The 15905-nt window shown below is 34.8% G+C and overlaps 1 protein-coding gene across 2 annotated transcripts in view; it reads left to right on the top strand.

The window, feature by feature from the left end:
- The window catches only part of TTK (TTK protein kinase), a 39441-nt gene that overhangs the window by 12210 nt on the left and 11326 nt on the right, over positions 1-15905 (top strand). Inside the window, exons 11-14 of one of the 2 annotated variants that reach the window (XM_031455968.2) lie at positions 1347-1495; positions 7936-8069; positions 9471-9597; positions 12287-12379. In XM_031455968.2, the coding sequence (XP_031311828.1) occupies positions 1347-1495; positions 7936-8069; positions 9471-9597; positions 12287-12379 (503 nt within the window). Of the gene's footprint in view, positions 1-1346; positions 1496-7932; positions 8070-9470; positions 9598-12286; positions 12380-15905 lie in introns of both variants that reach the window. The other variant, XM_031455967.2, reaches the window with a different exon arrangement.

The following is a 15905-nucleotide window of genomic DNA, read 5'->3' as shown; positions in this document are numbered from 1 at the left end:
TTTGTCGAGGCTATTTTAGGTATTCTAGGCCTTTTGGATTTCCATGTAATATTAGAATCTGTCAGATTCCTTTTTTTTTTCTTTTAATGAGATTTTGATTTGAGACCTAGTGGGACAAGTTGATATCCTAACAGATAAGTTTTCTAGTCCACTAACCTGGCATATCCCTTCATTCATTTAAGTAGTCCTTAAAACATTATTGAAAAAAGTTGTTTCCTGTGTAGAGATTTTGCTTATGTTTTGTTAGAGATATACCTAGATACCTGATTTTTTTGTTGCTATGATAATGAATGGGATTTTTTTAAAAAAATTTTATCCTCTACTTTGTTGCTGGTATTATAAACTATTATAACTATGATTTATAGTTATTGATCTTATTTACAGTGACATTGCTAAAATCACTGAACAATTCTAATATTTTCCATGAATTCTTTCATGTTGTTTGAAAATAATACACCATTTTTCTCTTTCAATCCTTTAAACTTTCATTTCTTTTCTTTGCTGTAATGCACTTACACGTCTAGTATAATGGGATTAGAAGCGATGATAGGTGGCTTTTTTGTTCATTCCTCATTTTAGAGAGACTTTCAATATTTTACCCCCATATAATAACTGCCTTACATTCTTATAGGTGTTCTTTATCAAGTATCAAAACAGAGTGAGTTTTGCTTTGTATCTAGATTAACATTAGTTTTTTTATTACTGGGTATGATTTTTATCAAATGCTTTTTCTGCATTTGTTGAGTTGATCATACACTTTTCTTCTCTATTATTATGGCTAATTAACTTTCAAGTGTTAAGTAAACTTTGCATTTAGAAATAAACACAAGTTAGTGTAACTTACACCTTTTGTATATCAGTTATAAATATTTTGTTTAGAATTTTTGCTTCTATTGTGATAGGAACGGTTCATAAAATAGTAAATATGTTGTTGAGGCTTTTATTCAGAGACCCTTATGAAAGTAAATTAAAGGCTAATTTAAGGTAAAATTTTTGTTAAAAAACTAGAGGTCTATGAAAAGTGGTACATTGGCTTCTCTTTATTAGTAAGACTTTATGACATATATGTTTTTTAATTTTTATTTATTTCTTTGTTTTCTGATAAAGACCAGAGCATTTAAGTTCAAAATGGTCTCTGATAATCAGCTCTAGGTAACAATCTAGGAAGATGGCTGTTGGAGCTTTGTAAAAGTTTCCTGCTGAAAGCTAATTATCAGCAGCTGGCTTAAAATTTTTAGTTTCTCTCTTTATTTTTAACAGTAAAAGGCTAACCTGTTGTATTGGTAGGTTTAATTTTGTTATTAAATATTCTTTCCTTTTAATGACAACAACAAATACAATTTCAGAAACCAAAGAACATCAAGAACCAAAGGTTCCTGAAAATAACCAGAAACAATGGCAATCTAAGAGAAAGTCAGAATGTGTAAACCAGAATCCTGCTGCATCTTCAAATCAGTGGCAGATTCCAGAGATGATTCAAAAAGTTGATACAGAGGTAACTTCCTTTTCTTCCTCAAGCGTAACATTGCCATTGTTCATAATGTGAATCATGTTAAATGTTTCCTCCTTTCATTAAATCTTTATGCACTACACTTAGTGGAGTAGTTTACTTAAATGACGCTTGTTCTTTTTTTTTTTCCTAATTCATAAAATAATGATCAGTCATAGGTTTAGTAAGATTGTATGTCAGGCTACAATCATTGTCAATAGTAGTTCTAGATTGCTGGTAGACTGGTACGGGCGTTAGCAAACAACAGCCTGTGAGTCAAATCTAGTTTCCAGCCTGTCCGTAAACAGTGTTTTATTGGAACACAGCCATGCCCATTTATTTACTTACTGTCTATGCCTACTTTTGAACTGTAACAGCAATGCTAAAAAATTGCAACAGAGACCATCTGGCCTATACAGCTAAGAAGTTTACTATCTTGCCTTTTATAGAAAACCATATGCTGATCCCTGAACCAGTGCAATGCTTTACCAAACATTTGACAATTTCCTATTGTCATCCTCATGGATAAAATAGAAAAATATACAGTAGACAAAGTTAATCATGACAGGCTGAATGATCATACCCAGTGACTAGGGTCCATTTTCCATTTCAGAGGGAATGATCTGGTAGACTACTGGAGCACCATACCTGTATATAGTCCATGCCTATACTTTCCTCATTCTTACTTTTCAGTTATATTCTCAATAAAACAAAATATTTATTTTTCATAAAAATGTGTCTATATTCATAGGCAACAAGTTTATTACAATTTTTTCTTAAATTTAAATTTTTTTATTGAAGTATAGTTGATATACAATGTTTCAGGTGTACAGCAAAGTGATTCAGTTATACATTTATGTGTTCTTTTTCAGATTCTTTTCCATTATAGGTTATTACAAGATACTGAATACAGTCCCTTGTGCTGTACAGAGGTCCTTGTTTATCCATTTTACGTATAGTAGTGTGTATCTGTTAATCCCAGTTTCCATTATCCCCCACTCCTTTCTGCTTTGGTAACCATAAGTTCCTTTTCTATGTCTGTGAATGTAGTTCTGTTTTGTAAATAAGTTCATTTGTATCATTGTTTTAGATTTTACATATAAATGATATATAATATTTGTTCTTTATCCAACTTCACTTAATATGATCTTCTCTAGGTCCATCCGTATTGTTGCAAATGGCATTATTTCATTCATTTTTTATGGCTGAGTAACATCCCATTATACATATACACCACATCTCCTTTATCCATTCATCTGTTGTTGGACATTTAGATAGCTTCCATGTCTTGGCAACTGTAAATAGTGCTGCATTGAACATTGGGATGCATATATCTTTTCAAATTTTTTTGTTTTTCCTGGTTACATGCCCAGGAGTGGGGTTGCTGGAGCATACATATGGTAGTTATTTTTAGTTTTTTAGGGAACCTCCATACCATTCTGTATAGTGGCTACACCAATTTACATTCCCACCAACAGAATAAGATGGTTCCTTTTTCTCCACACCCTCTCCAGCATTTAGTATTTGTAGACTTTTTGATGATGGCCATTCTGAACAATGTAAGGTGATAACCTCATTGTGGTTTTGATTTGATTTTTTGCTAATAATTAACAATGTTGAGCATCCTTCCATGTGCCTGCTGGGTATCTGTATGTCTTCTCTGTAGAAATATCTATTTTGATCTTCTGCCCATTTTTTTTATTGGGTTGGGGTTTTTTTGATATTAATCTATATGAGCTGTATGTATGTTTTGGAAATTAATCCCTTGTCAGTCACATAGTTTGCAAATATTTTCTCCCATTCCGTATGTTGTCTTTTCATTTGGATTATGGTTTCCTTTAATGCGTAAAATCTTTTAAGTTGAACTAAATCCCCTTTGTTTATTTTTGCATTTCCCTGATGATTAGTGATGTAGAGGATCTCTTCATATATCTGTTGGCTATTTGCATATCTTCTATGGAAAAATATCTAATCAGGTCCTTTGTCCATTTTTAAATTGGTTGACTTTTAGTTGTGTGAGTTCATTGTGTATTTTGTATATTAACCCCTTATTGGATAGTAGTCTGCAAATATTTTCTCTTATTCCATAGATTGCCTTTTCATTTTGTTGATGGTTTCCTTTGCTGTGCAGAAGCTTTTTAGATTGATGTGGTCCCACTTATTTTTGCTTTTGTTGTCTTTGTTTTTGGTGTCAGATCCAAAAATCATTGCTAAGACCTGTCTCAAGGAACTTACAGCCTATGTTTTCTTCTAGAATTTTTATGTTTTCATGTCTTACATTCAAGTCGTTAATTCATTTTGAGTTAATCTTTGTGTGTGATGTTAGAAAGTAGTCCAGTTTCATTCTTTTGCATGTGGCTCTCCAGGTTTTTCCCATTGTATATTTTTGACTGTTGTAAATTAATTTACCTTATGTCTTTGAGTTTGTTCCTGGGCTCTTTATTCTGTTCCATTGATCTATGTGTCTTTTTTTTATGCCAATACCATACTGTCTTGATTACTACAGCTTTGTAATATGGTTTGAAATCAGGGAACATGATGTCTTCAGCTTTGTTTTTCTTTCTCAAGATTGCTTTGGCTATTCAGGGTTTTCTGTGGTTCCATATGAATTTTTGTGGTTCCATATGAATTTTAGGATTGTTCTGTGGAAAATGCCATTGGGATTTTGATAGGAATTGCATTGAATCAGTAGACTGCTTTGTGTAGTGTGAACATTTTAACAATATTCTTCCAATCCATGAGCACAGAATATCTTTCTATTATATGTGTCTTCAATTTCTGTCATCAGTGTCTTATAGTTTTCTATATACAAGTCTTTTATCTCCTTGCTTAAATTTATTCTTAGGTATTTCAGTCTTTTTGATGAGATTGTTTTCTTCATTTCTTTTCCTGATAGTTATTAGTGTATAGAAGTGTAACAGACTTTTGTATGTTGATTTTGTGTCCTGCAACTTTACTGAATTTACTAATTATTTCTAACAGTTTTTGGTGGAGTTTTTAGAGTTTTCTATATATAATATGTCATCTGCAAATAGTGCAATAGTTTTTTTTCCTCCTCTTCAATTTGGATTTCTTTAATTTTTGTTTCTTGCTTAGTTGCTGTGGCTAGGACTTCAATACTGGGTTGAGTAAAAATAGTGAGAGTGGGCATCCTTGTCTTGTTTGTGATCCTATAAGAAAAGCTTTCATCTTTTCACCATTGAGTATGATGCTGTGGGTTTATCATACATGGCCTTTATTATGTTGAGATATGTTCCCTCTGAAAAATAAACATTTTTCAAAATAAAATAATCATAGTGAAGAGAGTGATACTGTTTTATATTTTTTATAATTTATTTAATGGTTGGCTTAACAGAAGACTGGATTTTTTAATACCTGCTTTTCCATACAATCTATTTCATTATCACATGCTTTATAGCCTTGAGGAAACTCCAGTACATACTCATGAAAGCATGAAAATGAAAAGGGCAAGTAATGTCTTAATATGACTATGAAAATAGTTTTAACCTCTCAGACTCCCTGAAAGGATCTTAGGAATCCCCCTCCTTCTGCTATTCCTGGATTACTCTTTGAGAACTATTGATCTAAGCAGTGGAGTAGATAACAAATGTTAGGTGAGATGCATCCTGACAGGTTGAATCATGGACAAAGAGCATCTCTTCTTTTTTTCTTTTTACATCTTGTAAACCAATAGGATGGTAAGGGACTCAAAACTATTTATTTGTCATTAGGGAAATGCAAATCAAAACCACAATGAGATATCATTTCCCACACACCAAGATGACTGTAATTGAAAATTGACAATAATAAGTGTTGGTGAAGATGTGGACAAACTGGAACCTTCATACACTGTTGGTGAGAATGTAACATGGTACAATCACTTGGAAAATGGTATGGCAGTTCCTCAAAAGGTTAAACATACAGTTTTCCTGTGTCATCCCACAATTCCACTCCTAGTTATATACTGAATAAAATTGAAAATATAGATCTACACAAAAACTTGTACATGAATGTTCACAGTAGCATTGTTCATAATTGCCAAAATGTAAAAGTAACCCAAATATCTATCAACTGGTGAGTGAATAAGCAAAATGTGGTTCTCTGATTTTATTATTTCATTTTATTATTCAATAATTAAAAGTAATGAAGTATTGATAGATGTTACAATATGGATGAACCTTGAAAACATGCTAAGTGATATAAGCCTGTCACAAAAGGCCATATATTTTGTGATCCCTTTTATAAGAAATGTCTAGAATAGGCAAATCTGCAGAGACCAAAAGTAGATTAGTGGTTGCCAGAGCCCGGGGGGAGAATGGGGGTGACTACTAATACAGAGTTTCTTCTTAGGATGATGAAAATGTTCTGTAATTAAATAGGGGTGATGATTGCATACTCTTGTGAATATATTAAAAAGCACTGAATGGTACACTTAGGGAAAAAAGAGAAAAACTAGGCAGTTTCACAAGGTCGCTGCTTTTCCAGCCACTCTCTCAAGTGCAGGCTGTTTTGTCTCACATCTCACTTACCTGCTACAAGCTCCCCATAGTTATATCCAGATCATTTCCTCTCTTGCAAAAACCCTGCCCTTTTGAAGCTTCTGCCTTTTGGATATATCACCCTCTTAGCTGCTTGTTGCCATCATCTCTGAACATCCTAGCGACTCCCCATCAGTCTTTGAAAATATCAGGCTCTGGATCACTTCTTTCAACTTCAGCCCAACTGAAGGATGGGCTGCCATCCTTTTTTGTTAACTTCTGTACCCCTGTGTTATCACTAGTCCTGCACCTGACCTCCAAATCTATAACTTCTTCCTCCCTCGTGACCAGTTTCTTAATTTCACCTTAGCTACCCATTCCTGTATCCTCAATTCTGATCTCCAAAATCTCAAAGGCAAACATCCACTCTATGACTACAATCTTTACTTTCCTTGCTTAATAATCTTACTACCGCAGTTTCTCCTGACCACTATTCCAAATATGTATATGTGAGGAAATCTTAAATGAAATGGACAATTTATCCAGGAAAAGAGATACAGTGGCCATACTAGATATCTTCAAAAACTCAAGGGGCTGAAATGTTCAAAGCAGTGTAGATTTCTCCACTGTGGTTCTCCAGAGCATAACGTAGACCAGTGGGTTGAAACTATAATAAAGAAACTGAATTAATCCAATATCTGTGAATACTTTCTAATAACTAAAGCTGTCCCCAAATTGAAGTTGAACTTGCATAAGCAGTAGTGAGCACTTAGTTACTAATAGCATTCAAGCAAAAATGGTTTGCAGGGCTTGGCAAAATTTTTCTGTAAAAGCTCTGTGGCCTTTGCAGGCCAGATGGTCACTGGTGCAACTACTGAACTCAGCCATTATCACATGAAAACAGCCATAGACAATATGTAAACAAATGGACCGTGCTCTAATACAACTTTATTTACAAAACAGGCGGCAGGCCAGATTCAGCCTAGGGCTGTAATTTGCTGATCTGCAGTAGACGATGTTCATTCATTATTACTGCTTTGGGACTTGTATAACATAAATTCTACAAGGTTTATGTCTCTTACAAGGGAGAAGAACACTTGATAGGTATTTGCCATTTCAGATTTTGTTAAATCATTAGTATTTGGCCATTTTCCCTCCAGACATAAAAGTAGGAAATATAGTTTTATTGATTAAAGAAAGACTAGTTTTCAGAAGCACAGAGTACTTGTTTTTTTTGTTTTTGTTTTTGTTTTTTGATATAATGTTTCCTTTAATCATTAACTTAGAAAACTGAAGAAGAAAAGAGAAACCTATTGTATTCACCCATGTTTTTAGTTTACTGTCCCCTTTCTTCTTTTCTGATGTTCCAAGTCTCCTTTTATCTTTTTCTTTCTGTTTAGAGAAGTTTTTAAGCCATTCTTATAAAGTAAGTCTGCTGGCAACAATTTCTTTTAGTTTTTCTTATCTGAGAATGTTTTTATTTCCCCTTCATTTCTGGAGGATATTTTACTGGATATAGGATTCTGGGTTTACAGTTTTTTTCTTTCAGCACCTGAAAAATGCCACGACACTTTCTTCTGGCCTCCATGGCTTCTGATGGAAGCTCAGTTGCCATTCTAATTGTTGTTCCCTTATAGGTACAGAGTACTTGTTTAGATAATAAAAGTTCAGTGCTAGTTAGAATAGCCTTGATGAGAGAGGATATTAGATCCTAGTTTGTTAAACGATGCTCTGTGCTTTCCCTCTACTTGTAATCTCTTTGAGCAAAATAAAGCAGGCTTCAGAATTTAGAGTAAAAGAGTTATACTAAAAAGTTATTGAAAGTCTGGAATATATATGTCTATTTTAGCATGCTTTTGTATTTCATATTTTTACTTTCTTTTAGAAGTTATAATGTCTGTGAGACTGTTTATAGGTGACTAATTAAAAGCCCTAAATCATGATTATTTTTTTATTTTGGTTTAGCAGAAACAAACCACTTTTGAGCAACATGCCTTTTCAGTTTCAAAACAGTCGCCACCAATATCGACACCTAAATGGATTAACCCCAAATCTATTTGTAAGACACCCAGCAACAGTGCCTTGGATGATTACATGAGCTGGTAATTACTTTTGGTTCTTAGCTTGGTACTATAAAAATAACAGGGGCTTTGGGACCAGACAGATCTGGAAGTGAATACTGCTCTGCCACTGTAAAGACTTCGAATTCCTGTTATTTTTCTCAGCATCAGGTTTTTCATCAGTAAAAGGGCAGAGGAAGGTGACTATGAATATATTTTTAAGGATTGTTGTGACAATCTCTGTCCTATGTGATATGCTCTATACTTTTATACATATATGTCTATAGGCAGTACCTGTAAATACTATAAGTCTGCAGAACTTCTTGATGATCATGCATTGCTGCATAGATACCTCTTTATAACTGAGAGAGAGATTTTAAAGGTTAACATTCTTACAGCTGATAAATGGTAGATATATTTTATAGCAAAGGAGGTGTTGATTAGAGGGTGACGGTTTCCGAAAGAGGTTGGTGGTCTGGGTCACAAAGTTCTGGTGGTGTTCAAGACTGGAGAGGGTGGCAGGGAGGGGTGAGTGAAGAAGTTGGATAGTCAGTGCTGATTGACAGAGAACACAAAGGATATTACAAAAGCCAGTTAATGGCATTTCAAAGGAAGAAAAAAAGTGATGTAGCATAGCACATCCTTCAACTAATAGCTATATTTTTAATGTATTTTTTAATGTCTTAGAGGATTACTGGAGTCCATGATGCCTTTTGCTTTTCATTTTCTTAATGTAATCCTTGATTTTAGTTAGAACTGGCCTTGGGGTTTTATAACCAAGTCTCTTACTTAATACAATTTTGCTTTATATTACCTCATTTTCATACACTTAGAATATTTTAAAGAATGACTGCTAACTAAAATAGTGGTATAGTTATTTCTTGTGAAGTTAGATTGTTTAGTGGCAACAGATATTTGTAGAATTCCTTTGTATCAAGCACTGTTCTTGATTTAGAAGATACAGTAGTGAATAAGACAAGCAAAGCACAAATGTGAGCTGAACAGCTTTATGCTCAAAGGCCAAACTACTCTGATGTAATTGGCTTTCAGATACTTCCATTGGTGGTTATAGAACATTATTGTTAAAAAGCATTTATAAAATCTATGATTGGCTTGGGCTGAGCTTTGCCTTGGCTAAATTCCTATCAAATAACTCCAACTCCATATTTTAAATGCCATCTTATGTATTTTAATAAAAAGAATTTCTTATCTGCGAACAAACAAGAGTTCTTTCTTGTTTAAGAAAGAATTCCCCCAAAATGAAATTTTTGGTGATGGTGTATCTAGGATAAATAACTCAGCTGTATTTTGAAAATTGACTTGGATTCTGCTTGATGTATCACATTAAAATTGGTATCTACCTTTTTAAAGCATACAAAATCTGAGTGACAATCTTGTTGTTAAAACTTTGCATGTTTTAAATTTTTAAAATATCTTTACTAGTTTTAGAACTCCAGTTGTAAAGAATGACTTTCCACCTGCTTGTCAGTTATCAACACCGTATAGCCAACTTGCCTATTTCCAGCAGCAGCAGCAGCAAATTCCTGTTACTCCACTTCAAAATTTACAGGTTTGATAAGCTTTATTTATGATGGTATAATTTAAGTTATGAGCAATTTCAAAGATTTTATCTTTACAGCATCTAATTGTTGAGAAAGGTGCTAAGGACTTGTCCATTCTTAGTCCTATCAGGCAAAACTCGTTTCTGATATCCTCATAAGGGTACCTCATGTTTGAAAGGTTAGTTACTGAAGAAGCTAATTAAGCTTTTTCCATTAACTAACCCAGAGTATCTAGTTTGAATCGCTAGATAGAAGTTATTTTGTAATCTAGGTTATTTTTTTATTCCATTTAACTATGTAAGCCAGCTGGTAGTGAGCAGCCTTATTTCATTATCTGATTAATATACAAGTAAATTTTTAAGGATATCAGAATAGAAATATTGGATGCTATTCGAATATATTATAAAGTAATTATTATAAAATAAGATTAAAATGTTTACTGGTGAGGCAATTGCATTGCCATCTGGAAAAAATGTGTTTAGGCACTCTCTTGACATTAATACTAAAGTTAGTTTATAATAACTACTTGAGTAGGAGCTTAATATTGGTAGAAAGTATAGCTTTGAAGAGAAACTGCTTGGTCTTGACTCGGCCTCACTACTTATCAGCTATGTGACCTTTTGCAAGTTAATTAAACTCTCTGTGCCCATTTCCTCATCTATAAAATAAGGATAATAGAGCTATCTACCCCATAGGATGAATGTGAAGATTAAATTAGTTAATATATATGTAACTCTTACAACAGAGCCTGATGTTTAGTAAATAATAAAAGTTAGTAGCAATTGTTTAATAGAACAGCAAAAAAAACCCAAAAACGAAAAAACCCAAACAAACCACAAGTAGTTAACTAATCAAGAGATTTTAATCAAGAAATTAAAAAATTAGCTGACAGAAAGTAGAACAGTTGTTACCAGGGGCTTGAGGGAGGGAGGGAGAAATGGGAGTTATTGTTTAATGGGTGTAGAATTTCAATAGAAGATGGTGAGAAGTTCGGGAGATGGATGCTGATAATGGTTGCACAACAATGTGAATGTATTTAATGCCTCTGAATTGTATACTTAAAAATGATTAAAATGGTAAATTTTATGTTATATAAATTTTACCACAGTTTTTTCAATGATGGAACAAAAAAAATTAGCTGCCAACAGGTTATACTAACTATGGAAAGAGGTAATAGTATTTTGAGGGTTGAATCAGCAGTGTAATAAATTACAAAGGAGACAGAGAAAGAGGATCAGGCTTGCCCATACATTGATTCAGAACACCTTTATTGAGCTATCACTCATGTCAGGCTCTGTTTGAGTTGAAATCTAAATGTCAAGCCAGACATGACCAAGTGAAGGGCCGAGGAACCAGTGTCTGGAGGAAATTGAAAAGAGGCTGGAGTGTGGTCAGCTCAGGAAGGAGCAGGGGTGATCCTGACAGTTCTGCAGGGCCCTTTATGTTTTACCGTAAAAGGGATGGGAAGCTGTGGAACAGGTGGGAGCAGGGAAGTGAAATGATCTTATTTGCATTTGGAGGAAATCCCTCTGGCCACAGTGAAGACGATGCTAAGGCTTGGGGGATGTCCCCTATAGGAAACTGGACTTCATGTTGGTGTTGAGTCAGAATTACTTTATTCCAAAAACTGTCAGCAGTTAGGTGGAAGGACGTTAAACTGCTTTCTTCCCTCTCAGAAATGTTCAGCTTAAGGACAAGAGGAAGCTCCAAAAGGAAGAGTGGGGAGAGGGTAGCAAAGACCCCTGATGAAATTACAACTCAGTGAAAAATAAGGGGTACATATTTCAAAGCCTAACACACTCTTAGAGAACACATGTTTCATGACTCAACAGTGTGTTTCTTTCAACCCTGGAAGTTAAAGAAATTAGAATCCTTATCTTCTATATGATATAGAAGGAGAGCACATGAGAAATAGTCTACAATTGAGATCTAAAGCAGGACTTGGATGAATGAGGTTTATTCAGACCTTGTTTCAACTTGGTCAATCAGCTACTCAGGGCCTCTCTGTGTCTTCAGCTTCCTTGACAGCTCAGAATAAGTCCTCACAGCACTCCACCTATTGAAAGCATCTGTAGGTCCACGGAGAGCTTTAGCATCAGGGAAGGGAAGAAGGGGCACGTTGTATAGTACATTGGTTGAGAGTTTGCTAAGGAAGATGCTAATATTCAAATTAATCAACTTACTGAATATCACCCAGCAAAAAGGGGACATCGCTGAAATTTGCATTTGTCTGATTGACACTGGAACTCTTAGGACCTTAGCACACTGCTTCCTTTATAACGTAATCCTAAATGAGAAAAAAAGAGTATAGATGAAGTTGTGTTAATATACGTAAGTAAAGAACTTTGCGTAAGAAAAAAGAATAGATGTGAAAGATGAAAAGTAATGGCTTATGAGTTTGTGTGTTGGATATTAAGTGAGTTTTTCTCCCTTTAAGTTTTCTATTTATGTATTTATGTTAAGAAGTAAAGGCAAGTTAGATGGCCAGTCTTTGGAACTTTGCCTATATATTCATTTAATAAGTTTTTTTCTTTGGCTAAAGTATGTAGAGAAATTGCCTCTTTAAAATATTGGGACATATCTAATTACTTAAGATTTCAGATAATTTCAAAATTGGAAGCATTTCACTGTACTAAATGCAAGCTAGTTTCTCAAGCATGTTCTTCGAATCGTTGACTATGTATTTTAATTATTTAGATTTCAGCATCCTCTTCAACAAATGAATGCATTTCGGTTAAAGGAAAAATATATTCCATATTGAAGCAGATAGGAAGTGGAGGTTCAAGTAAGGTAAGTATCTTAAATAAGGAATGAATAAAAATGTTTTAAACTTTAGTTTCTTTGTCTTTTTATCTTCTGGGTCCTTTTTCTTAACTTCTAGAGACCCGTATTTCCCTTGAGCCAAAAAGTCCTTCTCATCCCCTTCTCCCATCCCCTCCCCTCAACAAATGGTGTATTTCTTCAGACCTGTCTCTCACTTCCAGTTCCCTGTTCTTCTCTGCAGTGTCCTATGATTCCATATTTCGTCTCTAAATAACATTAACATTGACTTGGGGATAGCAAATGATAGCTATGTATCATCCCAAAAGAACCTTTCTAAAAGTAAGTCAGACTGTGATATAAATAATTAATATGCCTAGGATGATTTAGCAGAGTTTTTGATTAATGGGTTTTGTTTTTGAGTTTCTCATTTCATAAAGAGTTTAGTAACAAATGGATTTCTAGAATTGAAATAGATCATTTCCTAAATTTATCTGAGTTCTAAATTTATATTGTTCTGATTCTCTGGAGGGAAGGCATCTCAAAAGAGTATTGTCTAAACTTACCATCTTCAGTTCTTCTCATTCTGTCCTCTTAAATCCATGTAAATCAGAGTTTCACTTTTACCTTTATTACTCATCAAAACAACTGTTATCAGAATCACCAGTGACCCCCATATTTTTGCCAAAACTAATTAACTCTGATTCTAGTTTACTTAGCATTTGGGACAGTCGATTATTCTTTTCTTGTTGAAGGTTTTTTTTCCACTTGGCCTCTTTCAGTGTTCCTCTTCTCCAGTTGGCCGTTCCTTTCCTGTCTTCCTCATGTCCCTGATGTCAGTGGTGCAATGCCTCTGAGCTCAGTCCTTGACCTCTTTTCTTCTCTCTAAACTCACTCACCCACTTGCTGCTCTTATCCAGTCTCATGGTTTTACGTACCATGTTTGTGCTGATAATTCCCAAACTTCTATTTCCAGCTCAAACTTCTCTGTTGAATTCCAGACTTGCATATCCGACTTGACTGCCCAGCATCTCTTTCTGGGTGTCTGTGAGATATTTAGAACTTAGTATATCCCAAGCAGAACTCTTGCTTCATAGTCTTTGCCATTTCAGTAAATTGGCAACTTCATTCTTCCAATTGCCAGGCCCAAAACACTGAGGTCAACATTGACTCCACTTACTCTCACACCTTCGTCTAGCCAATCAGCAGTCTTGTTGATTCTACCTCAAAACCTATCCAGAATCTCACTGTTCCTCACTACCTTCACCATTATCACTTTGGCCAAAGCAACTTTATCTTTTACCTGGATTGTTACAATAGCCTTCTAACCAGTCTCACTGAATCAGCCCTTGCTCTCCTGCTCTATTTTAACGTAAGAGTTGATTTTCCTCCAGATACCCTCACATGTTTGCTCAAGTGTCCTCTCAATCAGGCCTTCGTTGACTGCATTCTAAAACTGCAGCTCCTGCCTTCCAGTCAGCACTGAGCTCCATTCCCCTCTCCTGCCTTATTTTTCTCTGTAGCTGATCTTCCAGTGTGCTCTGTAATTCACTTATTGGGTTTTGTCGTTTGTGTCCCCTTGCACTTGACTGTGAGTTCCATCGAGATAGGGATGTTCGTGTGGTTTGCTCACCGATGTTTGCTCCATTGTCTAGAACAGTGCCTCCGACACAGCAGAGCTTGAGGTATTTGTTGAGTGAATGGACTGTCCCTCGCTTCTCTAAGTTGTCAAGGATGATATCTGAAACAAAGCCTGCTGGGTTCATTTTAAGGTTTACTGTGATTTATGAATAAGGTGTGTTCATTACCACGTGTAGCTGTTGTTCAATAGTATCAGTTTCTTTTCTGCATACATTTCCTTTGTTCTTTCCCTTGCCCCACATTTTAGGTGTGGCAATAAAGGGACAATGCAATTGATTTTTATCAACATATTTATTTATTTAGTAGCATGTCTTCAGAAGATGTAGAATAATCTTAACAGTGTTTGAAATATTTTTCCTTGGCAGATAATGAAGGTGTAAGCTTACTAAAGTCAAGGGCCAAGTGACAAAGCTATGACTGGCCCATATTTTCTTAGTGCAATTAAATTATTGTTTCATTCTTGTGATGGCATTGACAAAATCATCCTGCCTCAGGGGAAAGAGGGTAACATGCTTAATGAAACTAACACCATTATCCTCTGTCTAGTCTAGAATTTAGACAATGACCAGCTTATACGGTATCTAAAATAGGTAAACAACAAGTTTACACTGTATAGCACAGGGAACTATATTCAGTATCTTGTAGTAACTTATGTTGAAAAAGAATATAAAAACGAATATATGTCTGTTTGTGTATGACTGAAACATTGCGCTGTACACCAGAAATTGACACAACATTGTAAACTATACTTCATTAAATATATATACATATATATACACATACATGTATATAGATAGATAGACAGACAGACAGACACACACACACACATATACACACACAAATAAAAAAAAGTCATGGAGCTAATAGGAATGGTCAAAGCACCGATGTTTCTAGTTCATTCATTAACTTTCCATGAAACTGACAAATTATAACTCTGACACTATCTCTGAAATGGAAATAAAGGCTCCCTAATCCATCTTATCAGTTATTGCAAGAGTTTTGCTGGAGCAGGGCAATAATGGAGTAAAAGCATATAATGCAAAAAGTTGATTTAAAAGTTTTCATTTACTCAAAACTTTTGAAGATCTTTAATACCCTGCAAATCTTTTTTTCCCCATATGCCTAACAACTTCAGTATGTTTTGAAACATCCACTTTCTTCTGTCCTAATTGTCTTTAATGATGGTAGCTAACATTTGCTCCACTCCAAACACGTCACCTCAGCCATCCTTCCAACCCAGTATGGTAGGTACTGCTAACAATGTTTTAATTGTATTAAAACAGAATAGTAGATACTCTCAGCTCTCTGAGATTTATAACGTTGTTTACCTTATACAAAATGACTTTATGCTGTTTTAAAATTACTTTTCTCTTTCCTTGCTACTTTCTGCGCCTCTTGCCGTATCACTGTTTTATGCCCTTCCCCCTCTAATTTGTTTTGTGTGCAAGTAAAACCAGTAATACTTTGGTAGAGTTTTGCATTTAAAATAGAAGGAACTAAGCTGTACCTGCCAGACTGATGGATTCTGCTTATCAGTGCAGTTGCAATGCATGAACCTCATAAACACTTTGGCTCTTTTCTTGTTCCTTGCCAGTACCTGCTGGGTAGTCAAGGTTAGATGGCCTTCAGATAAATGATGTTTTACTTCAATGTGTCAAGAGATGAATCAATATAATTTTTCTTGCTTGCACTGGCATTTTGTATTTGAATTCTTGCATTTTAGAAGCCCCATTCCTGCTGTGTGTTTGCTGAAAGTTAGACACATTGGCAGTGTTTTCGAAATGTGTTATCTTTTCTAAATGTATTTTTTATATATATATATATCGATATATATATATATCTATATATATATCGATATATATATATATCTGCCCTATCGACATTGCTTTGAGTTTGACTGTCATTACAGCCAGAG

The sequence above is a fragment of the Camelus dromedarius genome, chromosome 6 (assembly GCF_036321535.1).
Source record: "Camelus dromedarius isolate mCamDro1 chromosome 6, mCamDro1.pat, whole genome shotgun sequence".
Taxonomy (NCBI): domain Eukaryota; kingdom Metazoa; phylum Chordata; class Mammalia; order Artiodactyla; family Camelidae; genus Camelus; species Camelus dromedarius.
This window is presented reverse-complemented; position numbering and strand designations above follow the sequence as displayed.